Source organism: Miscanthus floridulus, chromosome 7 (genome assembly GCF_019320115.1).
Source record: "Miscanthus floridulus cultivar M001 chromosome 7, ASM1932011v1, whole genome shotgun sequence".
NCBI classification, from domain to species: Eukaryota; Viridiplantae; Streptophyta; class Magnoliopsida; order Poales; family Poaceae; genus Miscanthus; species Miscanthus floridulus.
In genome coordinates this window covers 18,337,258-18,360,922 of record NC_089586.1, presented here as the reverse complement: position 1 = coordinate 18,360,922, position 23,665 = coordinate 18,337,258, and the positions used below count along the sequence as shown (strand labels likewise).

Below are 23,665 nucleotides of genomic sequence, written 5' to 3'. Positions count from 1 at the left end.
TTGGCTAAATAATTAGCATTATCATAGCCAATTCTCTCATTCATCGGCATGTCATGTGGTGGAATCACGTATTGTGAACTTATAGCCGATGAATAATGATTTACATGTTGTATGTTGCTAGTAGCATCAAAACTCGAAGGATTTATAATTTACATCGACTCTTGACCATAATATTCATAATCATGATGTGTATTATGATGAGCATTAACAAACGTATTAGCCGATGTAACATATCTAGTATCATTACAGCTAGCAACACCAACATGAGAGCTCATAGAACTTGCAAAATAACTATTGGAATCATAAGATGCATTTGCAAGTTGTATCTCGGGGTGATTATAGTAATATTGTGATGCAACACCTTGGTACTCCATGGTTTATAACTTGACCACCTTGCTGAAATTTTCAATAAGCTGCGTAACTTGTTGCAAAGTCACAAACGAGATCACAAGGGGTCAAACCAGATGCGATCGGCCTTTTAGGCCAAATACAACGGTAATGGCAAGCACGAGAAGATATATCAATGAGGAGTAAGGCTAGGTCAGAGAGATCGTCTATAAGAGATAGCTGAACCAATCTTCCCCAGCGGAGTCGCCAAAAAGTGTGTTGACATCGGAAGTGATCCAAATCACACACCAACAGGGCCTTGGACGCCTGGGCCGCTACGGACCGAAGAACACAGCAATAATGTCACACTTTCATGGTGAAGAATGGAGAGGTTTATAAGCAAACCACCAAATGATAACTAACGTGCTTGCGTGACAAAAAACCGGCTAGTTTTCAAGTAAACTAGCAAAGAAACCGTCGAAGCTCTCACCCGGGAGAGACCCCATCAGGGCAAGGACGTCGCCGGGTTGCCCTAGGTCAGCCGACAAACCTAGGACGCCATCCTTGGTCGTCGAATCAAGAGACGAACAGCATGGGGGTTGGAGAAGAGAGTAAAAGGGTTGGAGTAGAGGTAGTAGATTGATTTGTTTGTCAATTGGATAGATGAGAACTCAATTGGCCCTGATCCTCTCATATATAGAGAGGGGGGGTAGTCTTATCCTAGTAGGAAACCTCTCCTAGCCTTATTTTCTAAGTTTCCCACGAATTTAGAACAGTTTGGATCGGAATCCAAAAGGTCAGATCCGAACAGGGTTTTTTTTGTTAGGTTTGTCGTAACTCCCGAACTTTATCGGAACTCTCGATGTGGGGATAACCTCAGACTCCCGAGCAGATTTCTTTAGGCTTTCCGAAAATCACGACACCTGTCGGAACTTCCGACAGTCGGAACTCCCGACAAAGGAGCATCTTTTCGGGTGCATAACTTCTTAATCTGGACTTCGAATTTGATGTTCCATATATGTTTTTTTACTGTCTCGATGAGAGGAACGCAATGATGAAGTCCATTCCACATTTTAACAACTTCACGGAATGAACAATTTTGGCTGTCAACAGCTCCGCTGCCTCCCTTGCCTATATCTGGGCATCAGGCCAGCCCGGCCCGGCACGGCACGGTCATGGGCCGGCATGGCACGATGGCTATTGGGCCAAGGAGGCACGCCATGCCCTGTGGGCCGTGCCTCATCGGCCTGCGGGCCTGGCCTTCGGCCCAGGCACGGGCCTGTGGGCCATTTTTCGTGCCGTGCTGGCCCGTGAGGCACGGCAAAAATAGCAGGCCGTGCCAGCCCACAGCCCGTTAAATCTAAAACACCTCCAAATAAACATCTCAATCCATTTTTTCAACCATGAACACATAAGTATGAATTTTGACCAACACAATTTTTTCACACTTAGCCATTTAGGACACTTAGGCAATAAACAGCAGCAACAGCAAGATGAAGACAACAGATTTAAATATCAAAAAGAGCTATTTTGTGCAATGCTGCCTTATTAAAAACCTACCTAGGTAAAACTCACCCTTGTGAGAAACCCTAGGCAGGAAAAAAGAGTGCAGCTAGCTCAAAATGTCTTAATCTTACATAGTTATTACAGACCATTGTTCAAATGTTCAAATGAAAACTAAGCAAGTGAGTGAGGGACACATCCACTCTCAACTCACACAAAAGTACTCCAACACTCCCAGCCAACCAATGCCACTCTCAGCCACCAGATGCATCATCTTCACCTTCTGGTTTATCCAGGAACAGATTCTCGAATGCATCTTCAATTTCCTTGGTATCAGCAGCTTCATGTTGTTCCCTCTTCTCTCCTAGCTCCCAGTCCTTCAACAAGGTCAGCATCTCAACATGTTCTGGTTTCAAGCTCCGACGCCGTTCTTCTAGGATCCTCCCTGCTAAGCTGAAACAAGACTGTGAAGAACAAGTGGAAACAGGAACTGACATGATATCTCTGGCCATAATAGCCATGATGGGATATGTTAGTTTGTGGTCCTTCCACCACAGAAGAATGTCAAAACCATCCTCATAAGCAGTTATGCAGTCGCTGTCCAAATAGCTTGAAAGTTCAGAAGCAGTAGAGTGAGAAGAAGAACAGGCAGTGCCACTGGAAGGACCAGGCAAACCTGATCCTCCAAAAATTACCCCAAGCCTGTTTTCTCTTACCAGTGGGTGGGGTAGGACCAGCAACCCTTTGTGACCTGGTTGCACCAAACTTTCTCAAATATTTCTCAAACATTTTATGCAACTCAGTTTTCAAATCAGTATAGTAAGTAGTGTAATTAGTACCAGTATATTCAGTAAGTAAATGGAGGACCCTTTGCATACCTCTGAGCTTAGCTCTAGGGTCAAGAATGAATGCAAATGAGTATAAGAGAGGAATGTCCTTCCAATACTTAAGAAATTTATGTTGCATAGGGTACACAAAGGGTCTAAGATTAACATCCCTTTCACATGCATGCAAATGGGTTGCAATCTCCAGAACATGGTGCATCACAAGAGGACTGGTAGGATAATAAACACCAGACAGTGTAACAGTAGAGTCATAAATACTTCCAGGAACTCCAATATTTTCCCAGCCACGTGCCAATGGGCTAGAGACAACAGTGCAGAACCACAATTTGAATTTATGAACACAGAAAATACTTCACTATAAGGAACCAAGTGTTTTAGCATGAGATAAGTAGCATTCCATCTAACATCCATGTCTAAGCCAAATTTTCTAGGTCTCATACCATTAGCTTCACAGTAGTTTCTAAACATAGCAATTCTTTGATTAGAGGAGTTCAAGAAATTAATTGCAGTTCTAAAATCCTCTATATAAGGTTTGATTCTTTTTAGTCCAGATTTGACTATCAGATTAATAATGTGACAAACACAGCGTTGATGCACAAGACTGTAACCAGGTGCAGGATCACAACCAAGATAACCAGCAAACATGGGTGTCAAAGTTTCCATAGCCTTAGCATTAGAAGATGCATTATCTAAAGTGATAGAAAAGATTTTATCAACCAAGCCATATTCCTCAACAACAGATGCAATGGAAGCAAAAATGTTTTCACCAGAATGCTTAACTTGAATCAACCTAAGACCAACAATCTTCTTTTGCAATTCCCAATCAGCATTCACATAGTGAGCAACAACAGATATGTAATCCTCTTTAGCATTACCAGACCATATGTCAGAAGTCAAAGCAACAGATGCAGAAGCATGCATAGTTCCTAATCATAGCACGACGTTCAGCAAATAACTTATCCAGATCTCTAGTGGTGGTTCTTCTAGATGATCTAACAAATCTTGGGTTATGAGAATTTTTAATATATTCCTCAAATGCATCAGTGTCACCAAAACCAAGAGGAAGATCAAGCCTAGCAATCAATCTACACAGTTCAGTTCTAGCAACAGTAGGATCATAGTTCCAATTATGCAAAGACCCATCAGCATTAAAAGCTAGTCGAGACTGAACCCTAGAAGCATTATCAAGTTTCTGTTTGCAAGATTTTTGGTGCCTAAGAATGTGACCAGTACCAGCAGCAGATCTAGCACTCAACACAGTTCTACACATCTTATATATAGCTCTAACACGCACATCGACACCATTAATCTTCTCATAAACCTCCTCAAAGTCACCCTAGCACTTAGACTTGCGCTTACCAAGTCCAGAAACAACACCAGAGGAAGGAGTACGAGTACCATTACCATCAGCATTACCATTAACACCAGTGCTGTTGAAGTGGGTGTTGGAGTCCACCGTCCCTGTCCCCGTTGCCCCTGCATCGATGGCATCGACGTCAATCGCCGGCTGTGTCCCGCGGGTGGCGTCATCAAACACCGCAAAGGGGTCACGGCCGTCATCGTCGCGCTCCAGGGACAGCCCAGCCGCGACCAAGTCATCGTCGCCAGTCACAGGGAACATGGCATCGTCGCCCTGCGGGTCACACGCCATGGGGCCCTCGGCCGCGGATGGCTGAACTCCAGCACCGTTCCTCAACGGTGCGCGGCTACGGCTTGGCCGCGGTGCCATTGCCCGTCATCCGTCTACGCCAAGGCTAGTTGACGATGAGGCATCGGCAGCAGACCTGCAAAGAAAAAGAACATGAAAAGAAGAAAAGGATGAGAAAATGATCCCAAAAACAGAATCAAAACACTGAGAAACGTATAGATCTAGGGGCTAGGGTTAGGGTTACGAATGGGGATGGACTTGCCTGCGCAACCGGAGCCCGGTGCCAGAGAAGACGAGGGCCACACAAGGGCAAGACAGGATTAAGAAGGACGGCGAGCGACGACGGAAGAGAGACGGGGAGGCGGACTCACATGTTCATCGACAAACAGAGGAGAAGGAGTAAAAAGGAAGACGGAGAGGGACTGAGGGAGCAGGGAACTTAGGGAGAGGTGATGGAGCGGTGGCGATATCACCGGATCCAAGGACAACGGTCGCACCGGCGGCGAAGATGGATCGACGAGAGGAGGCGAGTGGCGACGAGCGAGAGCGACGAGCGACCGAGCGGGTGTCGAGTGCGGCGGCGGTTGGGAGGGGAATGGGGTTAGGGTTAGGGTGGGGGTGGGGGCCGGGGGGGTCGCGGTTTATATATGGGGAGGAGGGGGGAGTTCTTGGGCCGGTGGCCGCCGGCCTGCTTGCCGTTGGGCCGCTACAGGCCTGCCGTTATTTTGCAGGCCGTGCCGTGCTGGCCTGTGGGCCTAGGGTGCGGCCCAAGCACGGCCTGCACCCCCGTGCCGTGCCAGCCTGGGCCCATTGACCTTTGGGCCAGGCCGGGCCTAAATAGCGGGCTCCGTGCCGGGCTCACGGGCTCGGGCTTTGTGCCCAGATATACCCTTGCCCCCGAATCGAGGTCGGAGCTCGTGCAGTTGGCCATGGTCGCGCAAGGGGCTGCGGGCGAGCTGTGCCGTGCGCAAGCTGCCGCGTGCCAGCACGCCCACTCCGCCAGCGCGGCACACATGAGCTTCGCCGCAGGCGAGCTGCTCAGCCGCACTTGCCGCGCTGTTCTCATCTCAGCAGCAGCTTGGACATCGTCGTACCTGGGCAGTGGGCACCATGGCGACCATTGCTGGGATAAAGCGGCAGTTGTGGATCCTGCCTGGCGTCCATCAATGGCGGGCGTGCTCTCAGCTTAAGCGACGAGCAGAGAGCAAAGAGGAAGTGCGATGCACGACACACGAGTGCATGATATCCTGCTCCACGTTCTCCGATGGTGCCCCGACATAATACATCTCCTGAGGAGATTCTCCTCGTGTGCTTGTACTTGCACAGCACGGCCGCCAGGTTGTCCGAGAAGATGGTGTCCGTTTCCGAGCTCCGTCGCGATGGCCAGGAACACGTCTGCGATGATCCAGGCCATCCGCGATGCCGACGCGCGGTCCCTGAATCGGGAGCATTCACCGAGACAAAGGTACGGCAGGCATATCACCGCCGACCACTGCTCATGGGTTGCTCGTCGAGCCAGACGTGCCAGCATTGCAGCGCATCTGGTCAGGGTGACACCACAGCACCGCACGCACCCGTGGCACTGGTCCCACATTTGCGCCGAGGCGCCGATGCCGAACACAACGGCGAGCGAGGAGGCCATCTCCTGAGTCGCTGGTGCGGAAGCCGCCAGGAGCACGGTGTGCGCAGCTCCTTCCCCGGCTCTGATGTGCTCGACCTTGGCTCCAGCAAGCGCAGCAGCTGGGCGCACGAGCTCCTCCCCTTCCGTCGCTGCTAAGTGATGGTCGGAGAACGAAGATGAAGCTGGCATGTGGGGCCCACACGACAGAGGACGGAGGGAGAGAAGTAGCATGAGTAAATCGGTCATTTCCCGTGCCAAATCAGGACCCTCAGGCTCGCTGCCACGCCGCTGATACGTTCACCTGGCGTGTCATTTAAAAGCCAAAAAGATGGCCAGCTCCTCGACCGGAGCCACCCTCCACGTCGCCCCAGATCTTCGCACACGTTAGATCTTGTGATGGACGGTCCAGATCGCTTGGAGCGGATTTGATGGGAAGCGGCTTCTCGTGCTTCTCCTACAATTCTTCTGCTTCTATTCAGCTTCTCTGGCTTCTCGTCCGAATCCAGCGAAACAAATATATACCCAGCTTCTGCTTCTCCTTCCGACGCTTCTTTTCTCCCCCTCCACTCTCTCCTCTTCGCTCTCTCTCTCCTAACCTCTCCCAACGCGGCTAGGGCAACGGCCACCTGCGCGAGCGGGCCACGGCAGCGGCCGCCCTCCTCCTCCCCCGGCGTGCTGGCTGTGCCAGCACTGCTGGCTCACTGCTCCAGGCGCTGGCGGGGTGCGACGGTGCTCCCGGCCTGCGGCACGGCGCCGTGCGTGGCCACCGGCCGTCGTTGTCCCCGGCCACGGCGCGGCGCGATCAGGCCCCGACGGCGGCTGGCCGCTGGCGTGGGTGCCCCCAGCGTTGCCTCCTCCCGGCGGTCCGCGTGCGCTCGACGAAACCCTAGCGGCGGCGGCTCAGATCGGCGGTTGCATCTGCCGGTACGTCACCGTCTTCTTCTCCTACTTCCTCCCATGCCTCCTCCTCCAGATCCCCTCTCCCCAGTCCGATGTCGGCGCCGTGCAACGAACGAGCTTGGCCCCGTGAGGCCCGCTCGCTTCACCTCCCCTCGCTCCGCCTTTTCCTCTAGGCCCCGACATACGGGTGGAAAGAGCCATCCTCCTGGACCTCTCCCTGGCAGGACCGACCATGTGGTGGCTTGAGGAGGCGGAACGGCCGAACAGCGCTGTGGCGCGGGGCGGGTGTGTTCATCTCATTTATGCTTTTAATTGATGCGTTTTTAGATTGATTTGGTCGATCTACATTTGATTTGGTGAATCTGTATTTTATTTTGGTGGATTGCAGTTTGGTAACCGATTTGGCTCCTGCTGCACCGTGCTGCTTGGTCTCCTCTCCTTGCCTGAGGGCAATCCTCCATTTAGAACCTCCGTAGTCTGCAGTCTCCGACCTGTGCTGTGCGTTCTGGCTGCGACCATCGCATTTCTGCAGTGTCCTGTACCCAAATCAGCACCTATGTATGCGCCTTTGTGAGATTTTAGAAAGTAATGTTGTAAATTTGCTAGGGTCTGCTCATTAGCTATTCAAACCACAGTGCTTCAAATGAAATTAGGCTCATTATTTGATCATTGTTAACCACAAATAGAAGTACGACTATCAGGCTAAAAAATTCCTTTTCCCGCTATAAAAAAGGACCATCTGCTTAGCATACTAATACTATCTAGGATATGTTAATTTTAGTGTCTGCAATTCTAGCTTCAATGCATTTTTTTATTAGAAGTTGTCCTGAATGTAAAGCTTCAGGGAAAAAAAATAGTGGCTTAGTATCCCAGAGGAAGCACAATGTTCTTAAAAGTGACAATTGTCTTGCTGAATTCTGCCGCAATGTCCTAACTTGGTGTTTCTCTCACATGGTTAGTAGTTTTGGTCTTGTCCTGCTACCATTCTTCTATGGTCTTTCCTGAGCTGACAGATGTTTCCTATGAATCATGTGTCTGAATTGCTAATATGTCCATGCTTTGGTTGCCATGTAATGAAAATAGATCTCTTTGTTCCGTCTCTGCGGATCCATGGCATTAGCAAAGCATTATTCTCCCTTTTATGTTACAAAACCCATTAGCTCCTGAGATGGAAGCCGTGTCCACATCGGCAGAAATTTTTTTGACCGTTAGATCTCCCGATCCGACGGCCCAGGCCCCCAGCAAGAATTTTCTAGAATCGGCTTCGGATTACACTGTGGGCTTTCTCCAGCTTCTCCACAGATTTCTTGTGTTACGACCGTTCCCTCCTAGCTTCTCTACAGAATCATAGCTCCCAAATATATAGTTAGGACTCCAGCTTCTTCCGTCCTCGGCCCATACTCTTCCCGACCCCGACGTCTTCCCGCACCACGGCGCCTAGGCCGCTCCCGACGCCGTCTTCCCTTCCTCTCTCCTCTCCCTCTCCCTCTCCCTCTCCCCCGGCGTCGCGGTGTGCCTGCCGGGCCCCAAAGCCGCCGCCTCACCGCGCGGCGCGCTGCCTGGGCGACGGCGCCGCCGGTTTGGTGCACGGCGGCGCGCGTGGACCCCGGCGGCAGCCGTCCCCACCATGGCACGACGCTAGCAGGCACCGCCGGTGGCTGCCGGTGTGGCTGCCCCACGGCGCTGACTGCTCCCGCCGGTCTGCGTGTGCTCCACGAAACCCTAACTCCCTGTGCTTGACGACCGCGAGCTGCTCCCGGCGACGCGACCGCTCGGATCCTCAGCATTGGACTGTTAACAAGTAATGTGGTCATTGAATTATTGGTCTCACAACAATTTCTGTACAGTTAGTCAGTCTGCTAATGGTCTGTAGTGGATCTTGTGTAGGTGCAATTTTTGCCTGACTATGGTGTATAAAATCGACTATTCAATTCTTCTGCTTTTATTTCAAATTCATTTTTTGTTCCCGATATATCTAAATATCTGCCAACTTTTGATTGTAGGTGTGTTCCCAAGTTTATGAATTTTGAAACTTTGATTTCACATTGAGGCAGTTCATGTACACTTTTTTTATTGCACTATGCGATGTGCAACCGAATAAGACCTAAAATGAATAGCGTAGAGCATCGACCTGGCTCCATCTGTTCTAGCACCAGTTAATACATGATTTCATTTGTTCTGACTAATTTTATGTGTTCCGCCTAATTTATGTAATTGTTTTTTTATGTGTGCACAGGTTGTGCTGAATCTGCTTCCTTTGCAAAGCACTGTTGCTGCAAGGTATACATATATGTGTTGAGCCTTTGTAAATATGCCCATTTATTGCTGAATGTTAAATAGCTATTGCACTTATTTGGGGACTTTTATACCATACACAGTACTGTGAATTTTTTTTAATTTTGCTTGCAAGATAATCCATTTTGTTTTTTCATGTTGTCCCATTGTAACACATTATGATAGGATAGTTCCTGCGATTAATTGGTTCAGAGCCTTTTGAAACCAATTTTTCTGATAGTCTGCTACTTTTTCTTTTTTATCATTTTCGACTGACCCTCCTCCCTTTAAAATATGATGTCAGATGAAAACAGTGCAGACTAAAAGGTGTCCGCGGAGAAAACTGTGCTAGGGACGGCAAGCACAAGGTGATTGATTTACAGGTTGGCAACTTGCTTAATGCCTCATTTGTAGTAAGGAATGCTTCTTTTCAATGCATGGTGTTCATACTAAGTACAAAAAATTCAGTCTCATGTCATCTAACAGTGGGGGCTTCCCCTGCTGTTTTCCTGGTTAGAAAAAAAGGGTTCTGTTTTGATTCCTTATATTGATCTAAGTTACCTTATGTTACCAGAATAGGATGTTGTTTGACTACTTTGTGAGATTTTAAAAAGTAATGTTGTAAATTTGCTAGGGTCTGCTCATTAGCTATTCAAACCACAGTGCTTCAAATGAAATTAGGCTCATTATTTGATCATTGTTAACCACAAATAGAAGTACGACTATCAGGCTAAAAAAATCCTTTTCCCGCTATAAAAAAGGACCATCTGCTTAGCATACTAATACTATCTAGGATATGTTAATTTTAGTGTCTGCAATTCTAGCTTCAATGCATTTTTTTATTAGAAGTTCCTGAATGTAAAGCTACAGGGAAAAAAATAGTGGCTTAGTATCCCAGAGGAAGCACAATGTTCTTAAAAGTGACAATTGTCTTGCTGAATTCTGCCGCAATGTCCTAACTTGGTGTTTCTCTCACATGGTTAGTAGTTTTGGTCTTGTCCTGCTACCATTCTTCTATGGTCTTTCCTGAGCTGACAGATGTTTCCTATGAATCATGTGTCTGAATTGCTAATATGTCCATGCTTTGGTTGCCATGTAATGAAAATAGATCTCTTTGTTCCGTCTCTGCGGATCCATGGCATTAGCAAAGCATTATTCTCCCTTTTATGTTGCAAAGTGATCTTTCAACAACAACAACAACAACAAAGCCTTTAAATCCCAAACAAGTTGGGGTAGGCTAGAGTTGAAACCCAGCAGAAGCAATCAAGGTTCAGGCACGTGAATAGTTGTTTTCCAAGCACTCCTATCTAAGGCTAAGTCTTTGGGTATATTCCATCCTTTCAAGTCTCCTTTTATTGCCTCTACCCAAGTCAACTTCGGTCTTCCTCTGCCTCTCTTCACGTTACTATCCTGGCTTAGGATTCCACTACGCACCGGTGTGGATTTTGTACTACATATGTTGGATTATTGATGCAATACTTTGCTTGTTACGCAATAAATTGTTAGTCCATACTTAGTTCATCAGACGACCTCAAATGGTTAGACCAATTGTTTAAGTTTGAGTTACGCAATTACATGCTTTCCAGTCGACTTTGAGCCTAAAATAAATTGTTACTACATAAATAATTAGCCAATCCTTCTGCAACCAAACAGTTCTGCATGAACTGCTAATTTAGCAATGCAATTTTAGGGCTCTGCAGCCTCGACTTATTCTTTTTTCTGGTGATGCAAATTTATATCTATTTCTATGCACTGGGTGTGTTTTTCTGGTTGAATGGGCGTCCTAAAGTCACTGCACATGCTTCATAGAGTACCGTTCACATAATCAAAACCAATGATTAATCAGTTCTTAGCTATTTCATTTTTTCCAACACAACAAACAATATTCAGGAATTGACCAGTTGAGTTTTTTTTAATGGATATTGTTTTTACATTTCCAGTGCATACAGAAAAGGCATTAATGCAGACTTGGAATCTCATAAGCCATTGCAGCGTCAAACGAAACATATTTGGATGTCTGGCAAAACATATTTTAACAAGTATAGATCAAAGAAATCTATGCCTAAATTGTATGCATGTATACAAGTTAGTCCGGAAGGGATGCATATGTTTGCTGGATTAGTTTTTTAATTCGGTGCTGAAACTCGAAATGTTCAGAACTCTGCACTGGCGCCATAATTTAGACAAATAATCAGTTATAACTAATCTTAGTTTGTTCCTATACAGTGATGCGCCTCAGAATTTTTCCATGCCTGTATCACTATGTTTTCTCATTTGGGGCTAAAGCAAACTCGGGTTCCAGCTTATGAAAATAAGTTGTTGGTGGTCTGGTGGAGGATTTCGCAACAACAAAGTGAAAAATCTAGAAATGAAAGGTATGTGCTTCTCTCCATTATAATTCTTCACAGGCTCTTATTTCGTAGAGTTCCTGTCAGCGTCACATGGCCTTGTTACGAATTCTCCGTTCTTGAGATCATCAGGTTTTACGCTTTCGGCGCAAGCTAGAATGACATCGTTAATAACATGTCAAGCCCTTGTGAAAAAATCAGCTCTCCAGAAAGTGATTAGTGACACACCTGCTTTTTCTTTATCTTCTACACAGTTTTTCTTATTTTGTTATGACCTTCCATTTGCTTGAAATATTACGTGGTTGCATGAAATAGATATCCATAAACAACCCTCAAAGGGACCTTCTTGATCTGGTTGGTACCAAGATTGAGGAGCCTAAGAATGGTTCTAATGTGTTTTAAGGAGTCATGTTCTAATGGTACCTTTTAAAAAAGCGATGAGAATAGCAATTTAAGGTTCTGCCTTACTGCTATGGTAACCTCTAAAAAAACGATGACTTTAGTGCTTTAGGCTTGCGCATTACTGCCTCTGTAACTTATTGCTCAGCAGTATTGCAACTCTTCTGATGTCGTTCACACTTCCAGTGACCACACATTCCATATGTACTTATCCCTATGCAGGAGGCGACTTATAACCCTATTATTGGCCTACTCTACAAAAGCCTAATCTCTAAATTTAATTTGCACAACCTTAGCCGTTTACTTATCAACATCATCAGCCTCACAACATGTTTACATCTGTGCAGACACTTCTAACAATTCCTCAATGGACACCTCAGACGACGACAATCAAGGCTGGGAACGCGGGATTTTTTCCTGTGAATAAGGGTCTTCATAGCTCAATCCAGAGTGCGTAAATGGTAAGGGCCTGTTTGGAACGCGGGATTTTTTTCTGTGAAAATGAACTGATTCCTATAAAATTTCCTGCGCAATTCCTGTGAAATTCCTGCGTTCCAAACAGGCCCTAGGTGTTATAGCCTCAGAATAAATGTGCTTACACACGAAAATTGTTAGAAGGTGTACGTGTAGGGTAATTTAACAAATTTCTATCATGAAGGGAAGTACCTTACGGTTTACCACCCTGGCCACTATCAACGACTCACATGACCCCACTTTTAATTCTTTAGGCATTTCTTTGAATAAAGTTGGTACCAACCGTACGGGTGACAACAAGATTGTTTATTTGCTGTCACTTCTCTTTGGATGGAAAGTTACTAGCTGGTGCTGCTCATGAGAAGGAGGTAAAATATTCTTTCAGATCCTACGTCTTGCTCTGTCCTTTGGTTTTTGACCCACACCTCCTCACGGTTCAATGCACTGTTTTGTTACACATGTATTGCTGCACGGGACTGATCATTTCTTGTCTGAGTTGGGCTTTATCAGTTGATGAAGACCAGTGCTATGCCCCTGGGCTTTATCAATACAAGATAATTTCTATGCAGTTATTGTTCCCGAATGGTTAATCAGTGTGCCATATTTTTTTCTTTCCTTCTCAATTCTTGGAATTCCATCTGCCTGTCGTAATATAACTGAGAGCTTTCTCCTGCTCGTAGCTATTTTTTATGGCCTCGCTTTTTATGATCTTATTTTTTTGCCATTTGGTACAGATAGAACAGTTAGCTTTTTTGGACATTCTGCAGCCACTTTCCTCTGATAACACATATCGTGTCCATATTGGAGGTGACAATTTCCAATTTGTATAAATCTCAAAGCTCACTTCCGAAGAATTCAAGGTGAGAATTTCCAATCTGTATAATTCTTAAATTTGATGCTACTTAGCATCATCTGTATACTGCTTGTCTTATTTCAGTAAGCCTTCCGTCCTAGAGTCCAGTTGAAGGTTGTGCCATGGCTTAACCATATCACATATAATAGCACAACCGCACAAATTATGTTCAAATCAAATCTTCTTTGCTCCAAAACTATTTTTCTATGAAAAGGACTGGATTAATCCCAACTAAATCTTAAGAATGTTTAGTTTTCTGATAATAGGTACCTTAGTTTTCATTGACATTTTCATATCACCTCATCGAATGCTTGGTACAACAAAGAGGAATAGAGTGAGCTCAAAGTACACTAGAATTAAAATTACAGTGTGGTTCTCTTTGTCAGATTCGTAGCCTTTATGTCATAGGATTGTAAAATTCACCTCTCCCTACTCTATATGCACAGTGGTAAACCATGTGTTTCATCATCAAAGATACCCAGTTTAGTACACCTTATAACATTCAGGCTACAGCTCGTTTGACATATGAGTTGTGCTTTCAGCTCACTTAGCACCATCCAAACCGAGTTGCATAGTTCTGGTGCAATGGTTTTTACTCAACATTTAGGCTACACTTCCTTTGGAAATGTTGGAAGCAAAAAATCAGTACCATGTACAGGGCTTTTAATACAGCACAGTAACACTTGCCAAACCAATCTTAGTCATAGATACTTGGCCAAAGAGGTAATTTCAGCCATGGATGACTCCAAACATAGTGGTCTCAACAAATGCGTTGACAACTCTTTTGCTACGCATTATGACCTATGTAATTTCAAGGCATGATCAGCTACTACTCATAGAAGAAGATAAGAGGACTATAGAAAATCTACAGCTACATTCTTGTACTTCTACCATTCATTTATGCTACCCAAATTCCACGTGTATTTCTATTGCAATGCCTATTTTCATGTAGTTCTATCAACCATTTATGCTTACCAATATAGTACGTTCCCAGGCAAGATACTACCACTATGCATTATTACTCGGCTTGTTCGGGTGTTCTTAAAAGCAACACTGCTGTAGCCAAAATTCTCACAGTTCACTATACGAAAAGCAGCTGCTGCTTGTAAATTTCCCATTATATCTGCTAAAATTTCCCATCTTTTTTAGCAATATACTGTCTAAAGATCTATCTTACTCAGGTAAAGTATGAAGTCTATTCTAACATTGACACTAAATAAATTACATATAAGAAAATTACAGCTGTATTGTGGCTACTTGGGGGCAATTGTAGATGAGCACATTCAAATTATTAAGATTTATTGACCTCTGATCCCATAAATAAGCACATACATGATTAGTAGACTATTATTTTATAACTGTAAATGAAGAAAGCTTCAGTACAATAGAAAGATAACTAGCTTTTTAAACATCATGGGGTAGATGTAGAAGAGTTTAGCACCTCAGATTGTGCAAATGTCTTCAGCTTAGTTTAATCAATATTCCATCTATTTATCCTTCTGTTTATTTGACAATCAAATATATACATGGTCAGCGGGACAATAGGAAGCATGCTGCTAAGCCTTCCAAGTTAGGTGACTGATTAGCTTCCCACATCCACATGTTCAGTTGACCAAATATTAACTGATTTGTTGTAGCTTATTGACATGGCATATTTACATAACGCAGATATAGATGTGCTTGCCTATTGTTAGTCCTGATGATTATAATTACAAATATTTTTTACTCTACACATGGATGTATTGTCTATTAGTCCCTTCTTTTAAAAAATGAAATTGCAGTATAGCACCCATTCGGTATTATAATGACCTTCAAAGGAAAAATGACTGACAGGTTCATACTTGTTTTTCCCCTGTTTTCTATATGGAATTTCCCTTTTTCATTTTAATGTGTTATTTCTACACCTTACCACCCTGAAGCATTTATTTTTAGAGTGCTCCGCACAAACTTTATTTACTGAACCACCCAAACCTTAAATGGCCTTCAGAGGTATTATCCTGTATTTATCGACTTCATCACACAACAAAACAATTCTACTGTTTAGATCTCCATGCTATTTTCCAATCCAATTATGATATGTCTATATTTCTAGGTTGGGCTCCCTTGCTGATCTAGGAGCAACACTTTCTCAATCCTGTAGAGAACACCTTCCAAGTTCAGTTCATCCTTTGGGTGAGTTATCCTCTTCATTTGCCTTTCTTACATGTTATCCTGAGATTGTCATATGAACTTAATCGCTGTTGTGTGGTATTCGTCATGTATAGGCGCTGCTCATTGGTTTCCTGGATGGGTGGGATGACAGCCAGGGGCCTCAAGTCATCGCCCCAACCATCTGGTCAAAACTAATGCCGACCTCATACACCAGTTAATCTCATCTCTTCCAACCGAGTTTAGACAGGCAGCAGCTCATATACCACAGTCACAGGAACTATGCGATCCACTGTACGAACTAACCCTTACCATAGACTACTACCACAAAAACGTGCAAAAGCTGCATGGATACAACGAAACCAACAAGGTATGCTTCTAACATCTAGCTATGTGTCCCATCTACTACCGCTACCTCACGTATTCAGAAACAATTGATGCCTATGCTTTCAGCAAAAATACATCTCAACCAGACTGCAGACAGAAACGTCGAGCCTAGCAGGCAACCGCTGGGATTGGATGAATGCAACAGAAGAATGATGTACATCAGCATCATCATGCATCGCCTATCACCAGACCTTCACCAGCACCACCACACATCGGCAGCGCTACTACCACCGAAGACAACTATTTGTATACACCGGCTTAGAGATCAGCTACCGTATATAGCTTTCCTACTATAAAATACTTATCCCTGTAATATATTTCAATAAGCCTATATAACCTCTGAACGTGCTACCCGCGAGCGCGCGGAATCGCGTGCCAATCCACTAGTATCTATTAAAGTGGTGAGAACGCAGGAGGTTCCTAACGGTAATTTAGTAGGGGCTTGTTTAGTTCCCCTCCAAACCGCTAAATTTTTTAAGATTCTTCGTCACATCGAATCTTTGATGCATGTACGAAGTATTAAATATAAATAAAAAATAAAACTAATTATACAGTTTAGACGAAATCCACGAGAATGATTGGATACTAATTATCAAATAACAACGAAAATGCTACCGTGTCGTTTTGCTAAAATTTTCGACGACTAAACTGCGCCTAGGAACGCGTACAAAACTGTCCCACGGAGGAGTCTGGCAAAAAGTTAAAAATTCCGTCTGACTCACCTCCGCCTCCTCCTCCAAGTCTCAGTGCGCTCCGCCTCGCCAGTCGGCAGTCGCCACCACCGCCCCACGCCGCCGCCTCCCGCGCCGTGCCCCCTGCCCTTGCTCGGTTGCTCCCACTCCCACTCCCACCTCGCCGCGCCGTGCCGCGCGATGCAGGCCCGCGTCGTCGTCTTCCCCGTCAAGGGCCGCGCCTGGTGCTTCGCCCTCCCGCGCGCCTCCGCTGCCGATGGCGCCCTTCCGCCGCCGCTGACTCTGAGGGATCTCTGGCGCGGCATCTCCTCCGGGGGCCGCACGGCGCCGGAGAAGGCCGAGGCCGTCGTCGACTTTGTCGCTGACAAGGTGCCCGCCCCCCACCCCACAGCCACGCTCGCGCGGGTACCCGTGGCGTCGCCCGCATTTGGGTTTTCTGATGGATTGGTTTGGATGTGCAGATGAACAGGGCGTGGATCGGGTTCGGGAGCGCGCGGGAGGGGTCGATGAAGAGCCGGATCCATAGGTGAGTTCAAGGCTCGGCTGGGATTGATTTGGAGATGGCGAAATGATGCCGGGTCGTTGGGCTTATGCGCTGTCTGTTTTCTGTTTGTTGCAGCTTCGGGCTGAAGCTACTCTCCCGGGTGAGGCCGTCGGAGGTGCTCCTGAAGTCCGTTACCAAGGACGTGAGCGCGCTCGAGATCGTGCATCCGGCGAGGTCAGTTGTGCTGATGTGATAATCTCTGCATTTCCACTTCTCTTGGCAGAAGCCCGTGTGTATTTAGTAGACATCTCTTCTTCTTTTTTTCCCTGTTGTTTAAATGGGAAGAAGGTGCAGCTGTTGTTGCATTAACGCATCCTGACAAAATGTCCTCAGCTTTCTGGGGATTTCAGTACCCAATATTAGTTGTTAGAGCAATTGCCATTGCCATAGGCTTAGCATATGTACATTGTCCGCAATGAATAACACTAATGAAGTAACATAACAGGGTAAAAGAAACCATACCAATGTGACCCTGTTTCCTAGTGTGGGTTTTCCTACTTATGTACGATGACCTTGTGCTCTAACTTCCTTAAAATCTCAACAATCTGTCCATCTGGTCTCAAGAGTTGCAACACACACTGGGTTTTGCTGGATATGCCTTGGCATTGGTTTATGTTGGCGGTCAATGGCTATTTGTGTGTAGGAATGTGCATACTCAGTCAGTGGTTGCTTGTCTATTTGTTTTCTCCATGATTGTAATCTGTGTTTTTTCTTACTACACTGTTATTATGACTTTTGGGTGTGCTTGATCGAGGATAAACGTATACTAATATGGCTGGATTTGTGGAATGTGGATAGATTATGGAGTAGTATAGGCAGAGATAGACTGGACTCGCCCTCCGAAGAGGCTCTTAGTTTTTATGTTTACTTCTCGTGAGGTTGCCTCATTCTCTATCTCACCCTCCGAAGACAGCCAAACTAATAGCTTCGGTAATAACAGAGTAACCTTAAGTGCTGTTTTCTCGTAAAAGATAGCTTCGGTAATACACGTCCACAACTGCATGGAAACCTGCAACTGAAAGTCTAGCATACTCATTTGGTGTTGGCATCTCACAGGACATGCCTGATAGCAATTTTGATGAACAGGCTGTAGATGTCATTTAATTTTCTTGGTTTTGGAGCTCAAAATGGTGTTAGTTATAAGTATTTGCAATTTACAATCTATGTGTTTATCTGCAAATTGTTTGGAGAATGTTAGTTGCGAGTTAATAATTTATTTACTTAAGGCTTTAGGGTATTCATATGACTCTTTGTAAGCAGATAAGTCAGCATCTTTACTTTGCTAAATAGAGTAACTGTGTGGTAAACATTACTTCTGTGCTTATGCCTTCTTATTTGTTGTGTATACTATGCTTGTTTTACAGTATATTACCCCAAGAGCAGAGAAATGAGTCATTTGTCATATCATTTTCAATCATTGTCTTTGTTTGTAATTGTGTACCCTCATGTATGCAGTACTAATGATATGCTTGACGGGATTTAGAAGTTAGCATATGAGCTTTAAGAGTCATTGCCCTCAAAAGAAAATATTTAAAAACCACTATGGTACTACCAAGCATCACATGCCAAAGTCTTCTGGCTGCCAGTTGCCAACACGGTTGGCCAGCACTTTTCTGTACTCGCACACCTTCACTTATATTTATATATGCTTGTTAAATTCTAAATTGCAATCTCTTATGCAGCATAAATTCTCGTCTTGTGCGTCGACGGTTGCGGCATATTGCTGTTAGGTGAATGCTTGATGCCTTTAAATGCACACATTGTGCATTGTCTAGTTTAATCAGTATATTTTCTGACCCTTTTGCTTGTGCATTGTTTCTGACAACCAGGGGTGCGTCAGTTCACAAGAAATTTCTGTATGGCTCAGTTTGTTTGCTTCCAGTTACTAGTGTTTTCACGGTAGGTTTACAATCATTTTTTGGGTGGTGGTTTCAACTAGTAATTCAAAACAATTCTGTCAGTTGGAGGATTTAATGTTCTCTTCAGATATTATCGTTTTAGATTTATTGCTAATTTTACTGTGTCAAGTTTTGGCTAAGGGTCAAAGGATGTGACTGTATCCTTCATTATTGCACAGTTTTCAAGTTTACATACTTGTACAAGTGGTGTTAACTTTATGGGCTATAACATGATGCACCTGTCTTCTACTTGTTTTTTTTTTCCGATTGCAGGTACTACCGTTACCAAACATACCATTCTTTTGGGTGCTATTTCGTGCTTATTCTCATTGGAGAGCTCTACAGGTTTGTGAAATCATCCAATTAGTCTTACAAGATTTTGGCTCCACTTTTAAATAAATTCTGTGTGAACTGTTTTTCATTGTCATTTGTTATGGTACTCATTGATTTTGCCAACGGACTCTTGGCCGAATGGCTAGAGCGGCCGGATGGCACCCCAGTGACCCGGGTTCGACTCCCAGTGGGAGCGGATTTACGTGGCCTGGGTAAAAAAAAAACCCCTCGTCCGACTCACTCAAAGCACGGTGGTTCCGAACCAACTTACATGGTGAACGGTCCCGTGTAAGGGTGCAGGGGCGGAGGTTCGGGGGTTTTCTTGATCTGCGTGAGAGATCTTCTCTACCAGGCAATGCCCGGGGGCCGTCTTACCCCCCGCAGGTCAAGTTTATGGTACTCATTGATTTGCCAACTATGCACCATGTTTTCTTAATTTCTGCCTTTTGAGTCCATGCGGATTATACCCTCAGTTTTGTGAAGTGAAAGACCCCCTAAATTGCGCAAATGTTTTCTGTTTGATAGAAGTTCTTCAATTTACCAGTCTAATATGTTAGATACTATACAGACATCCAGATGATGACACAATTGGTATTTGTTTGTTGTTTCTTCTTAGGTTTGCCTGATGTTTATTTTGGTATAGGGAAGTGAGAGGCTCCAGTTATTAGTTTCTGACTGCTCAGATCAGTGGAAAGTCCTTGAGAATGAGAAGATTAATTCAGTAAAGGATGATAACCCCAGTGAAAATGCACGGTATTCTCCTTGGGTAGGTTGCCACAACTTTACATATGAGTAAGACTTTCATTTTGTTGCATCCTTGGGGCAGCTTTGCAATGAGGCAATGTAATGGGTAACTGGAATTTTGATCATCTTTTGAAACTTCACCTGCTAATTGAACTAACATGGTTTCTGCTCCTTAATGGTGTCATTTCTGATCAAATATAAAATCTTGCATTTTAGATGGAACATAATAACCATATAAGTTAGATACTTCAACACTGTTGGTAAACTGAGTGTTAGAACTTAGAATGTCATTATCCTAGCCATTACTGGTCTTCCTATCTCAGTCATTACTGGCACTAATAGCAGATCATGTCTGCATGTACTTTTATAGACTATTAATTAGGCTAGATTAGAGGACATTAGGAGGATAGCTTTGATTCTTTCCTTGCATGTACACTCACTGTTGTATAAGTACAGCCTACAGCAAAAGAGAATTCATTCCACCTAATCGCGTATCTTCTTTCACTGAGGTCCTATCACTTAACGTAATGCAATCGTGTCGGGCAGGCCTGGATGAAATCTCAATGAAGCATTTGTCAGATTATGCCATGGGAGCATCTTAGGCTGTTGCATTGATTTGGCTGTAGTTCTGTATTCAAATGTTCCCAATGAGCCACCTTTTTAAATGTGTTCATGCCTCTTAGAATATGCACAAATGAGTAAACATACTACCTTGCTGGGAGGTAGTACAAATGAGTAACATACTACCGTGCTGTACTCGAACTAGTATAAATTTGCCTTTCTGGTATAAGTGAAGATTACATGGGCCACATCAGCTCCCAATCTTTTATGAAATGATTGCAAAGCCAATGGCAAACAAACCTGCATATATCCATGTTTTGTATTGTACGGTAAATCATATTGCGTGTGCAATACATGTTCTCTGAGAGAGGTGGCGGAACAAAGGGCTGTTCGGGTGTGGGTGTGTTTTAAATGAAATCGCTAGATTTCAATTACTTCTATTCCCTGCATTTCTACTTAGTTAATGTGTTTTTTTCCATGAACAGAAGCTGCGTCCATCAGAAAAGCTTGACAGGTTTCTTGAGAGTAAAAACTTGGATGAAGGTTTGGACTGTGATACCATTTTGAGTATATGCCAGGAGTATGATTTGGACAAGATCGATGTTCTCAAGTACAGGGATCTTCCGTAACCATATCCAGATTGTTTCTCTGAGGTTTATACGGTAAAATTCTTCTGCTAGTGAGATCAAGATTAAGGGTACAAGAGTTGCATGGACCCACTAACAATTGGCGGTCAAACGAGGAGTTCTTTTAAATAGCTTCAGTTTTTCTTGTTATGTATCAAACCAGTCTGCCACTAGTGCAATGATCTCAGAAACTAAGAGGACATACGAAACTGTTGAAGCCCAGGGCAGTTGTTCCCACCGTGTAAATAGAGATGCAGTTGTCATTTTGCTAGCTGCCTACTTCCTCTCCAACCCCCGTCAGAATTATTTAGCTGGGATCAATGAACGACAAATACAAGAGTAGGGTTGAGAATTAAGATTGACCATCCGGAAAGTTTTTTTTTTCGGTTTATGGCTCCCAATCTATCTTTGGTTGTATTTGAATCTTGTACTGGGATCTAATGCATAATCTTCTCGTTTTGGAGGGATTCTAAAGCTTTGATCTCTGAGGTGCTTTTTCTGCGCAAATGTATGACTAGCTTCATATCTGGACCGATGTAGCTTGATTGATTTCTACCGGCATCACAGCGTTGTATTCTACTATATATTTGTTATCTTCTTAATTTGAAGTGCGACGATTTCGGTGAGATTGGATCAATTCAGGATGGGGCTAACCACCATCTCCAGCCAAGAACTGTCCACAGTATCTCGAAATCACCAGAGAAACCATGCCATGGATGTCTACCTGGAAAATTTGTCCATGCTAGAAACAAAGCGTTGCAAAAACTGTAACAGAACCGCCCAATTTATACAAGATCAAGTACGGCTATCCCCGCTAAAACGTTGACACGCACATATTTTCACTTATATAAACCCGGTAGTCCGCCGAGTGTCCCGAAAGACCTCGGTAAATCAATATCACAACCAAGATCGCGTGATTAAGCAAATACACATCACATATGCAGAGTTACAGCGGAAATAGTATTACAAATGGATTCATAAATAATAGTCAAAGTTTAGGTTTCAAAACCGATTATTGAAAACAACATACCTTTCAAATGATTACATTAATATAAGTCCAAATACATTGCTAGCATAAGTGACATCATCCGACAAAAGCATATAGACGAGAAGTAACTATAGAATCACCGAGCCCACCGACGGTTAGCCACCATCTTCAACAGGCCGAGAACTTCACCTGCAACATGGTGGGATAAACCCTGAGTACTCGAATGTACTCAGCCAGACTTACCCGTCGAAAATCAAAACAAATGACACCAAGGATCATGCATAGCTTAATTTAGTGGATCTGGCTGGACAACCTTTTTGCGTAAAAGCTTGAGTAACCATTAGCATTATTCACCTGTACTAGCAGTGACTCTTAGCCATTACCTACCCTCTATATTAGCACCTGTACTAATCAATCACTTGATTAAGTTACAAACAATAATAACCATATCAGGTATTTCATGACTCATTGTCATTATCATCGTCATCATCATTTAACCATATCTTTAAATTTAGTGAATCTACGTTGCCGCTGCTCAGTCAAGTTCTCACTATCCGGGAGAGACGGCGACTCGAATCGATTCTATCCAGCTGGAGGGGTATTCCTAACACAAACCCTGCTTCCCCCCGTCAGGGTCACAAACGAGTCACCTTTGGTACAACTCAGGAGAAAAATAAAAGAAAAGACGCGGGTCCGGGCCGCCCTGCATTCTCATAGAACCACTCTGCCAGGAAGTGCAGGATTTTAAGCACTTGACTCCCTTTGGACTTATGTCAATGGCTCTTCGCACATCCTTACTACCTCCAAAATGCATCCAACCTCCGCGGATCCCGGCCTGAGTTGAGCTACTCGGTTTCGCGGTCGGAACGACTTATCCGGCCAGCTAAGTGTTAGGCTGCGTTCAACATGACATGAGGACGTACAGCGTATCGGTCCTTAAACGACACAGACGTGGATAGATTCACATCCAAGACCTCCATGCCTTGTTGCTGCACTACCGTCATCCCGTCCGGTCTCTTTTCATTATTAACACATGGTTCTTTTTTACGATAGCAAATATAGCCAACCATGACCAGAGCTCATCCTACATCTCGTAGGTGACAGGAAATCACCCGACTTCTACCGGTCTATGCATAGCTAAGCATCATTCGATCCTACACTTAATTAGGATTCACAGGATTTTATCTGGACAAGGTAAGGATATAATGCAACAATTGGTTCCAACCAATTCCTATACTTAATGCATCATCAACAATAAAAGACACTCAAGATATTTGTAAAAACATGGGAGACTTAGAATGCTCCGGGGCTTGCCTGGGATCCGACATAAGTCAGTTCAGTTAGCTTGCACCGTCTTGGTGACACCTTCGGTCCTGGCACTTGCTTAGTCCTTTCATCTTCGGGATATATCCACCAAACCAAATCTTCGGGTTTGGCTCCAACATCGTATCCTTCACGTGGTGCATCTAGCGTACCTAGATGAGATGCAATATACAAGTGCATAAATATGAAGAATAGTACCATAAGACGCATCATAAAATAGCAAGGAAGA

The 23,665-nt window shown here is 44.4% G+C and overlaps 1 protein-coding gene and 2 long non-coding RNA genes across 8 annotated transcripts; all 3 read left to right on the top strand.

Moving 5' to 3' along the window:
• The first annotated feature begins 6,674 nt into the window (after positions 1-6,674).
• LOC136466653 (uncharacterized) lies at positions 6,675-15,808 on the top strand. 5 transcript variants are annotated; one of them, XR_010761401.1, is made up of 8 exons: positions 6,675-6,868; positions 9,423-9,501; positions 11,345-11,493; positions 12,213-12,326; positions 12,594-13,199; positions 15,285-15,364; positions 15,457-15,710; positions 15,794-15,808. It is a non-coding gene; the product is annotated as an uncharacterized lncRNA (long non-coding RNA). The 5 variants fall into 5 exon arrangements; XR_010761399.1 differs by lacking the exon at positions 6,675-6,868 and having other exon boundaries at positions 9,131-9,501; positions 12,594-12,707; positions 13,074-13,199; XR_010761400.1 differs by lacking the exon at positions 6,675-6,868 and having other exon boundaries at positions 9,131-9,501; positions 13,074-13,199.
• On the top strand, positions 6,876-7,493 carry LOC136466656 (uncharacterized). Its single transcript, XR_010761403.1, has 2 exons — positions 6,876-7,129; positions 7,233-7,493. It is a non-coding gene; the product is annotated as an uncharacterized lncRNA (long non-coding RNA).
• Positions 15,809-16,426: 618 nt separating the features above from the next.
• LOC136462708 (uncharacterized protein C23H3.12c-like) lies at positions 16,427-21,632 on the top strand. Of its 2 annotated transcripts, XM_066461766.1 has the most exons (8): positions 16,427-16,788; positions 16,881-16,945; positions 17,039-17,137; positions 18,646-18,693; positions 18,793-18,862; positions 19,135-19,206; positions 19,838-19,960; positions 20,985-21,632. In XM_066461766.1, exons 1-8 carry the CDS (start codon positions 16,600-16,602, stop codon positions 21,126-21,128), a joined length of 810 nt encoding a protein of 269 aa, XP_066317863.1. In that variant the 5' UTR covers positions 16,427-16,599; the 3' UTR covers positions 21,129-21,632. The 2 variants fall into 2 exon arrangements, with proteins under 2 accessions (XP_066317863.1, XP_066317864.1); XM_066461767.1 differs by lacking the exon at positions 20,985-21,632 and having other exon boundaries at positions 19,811-19,944.
• The last annotated feature ends 2,033 nt before the right edge of the window (positions 21,633-23,665 follow it).

Bases quoted from the DNA above. Each gene is read 5' to 3' on its own strand.
- LOC136462708 (XM_066461766.1), top strand. From the start codon at position 16,600: ATGCAGGCCCGCGTCGTCGTCTTCCCCGTCAAGGGCCGCGCCTGGTGC. The intron at 17,138-18,645 runs GTCAGTTGTGCT...TCTCTTATGCAG, and splicing joins GAGATCGTGCATCCGGCGAG to CATAAATTCTCGTCTTGTGC. The intron at 18,694-18,792 runs GTGAATGCTTGA...TCTGACAACCAG, and splicing joins TTGCGGCATATTGCTGTTAG to GGGTGCGTCAGTTCACAAGA.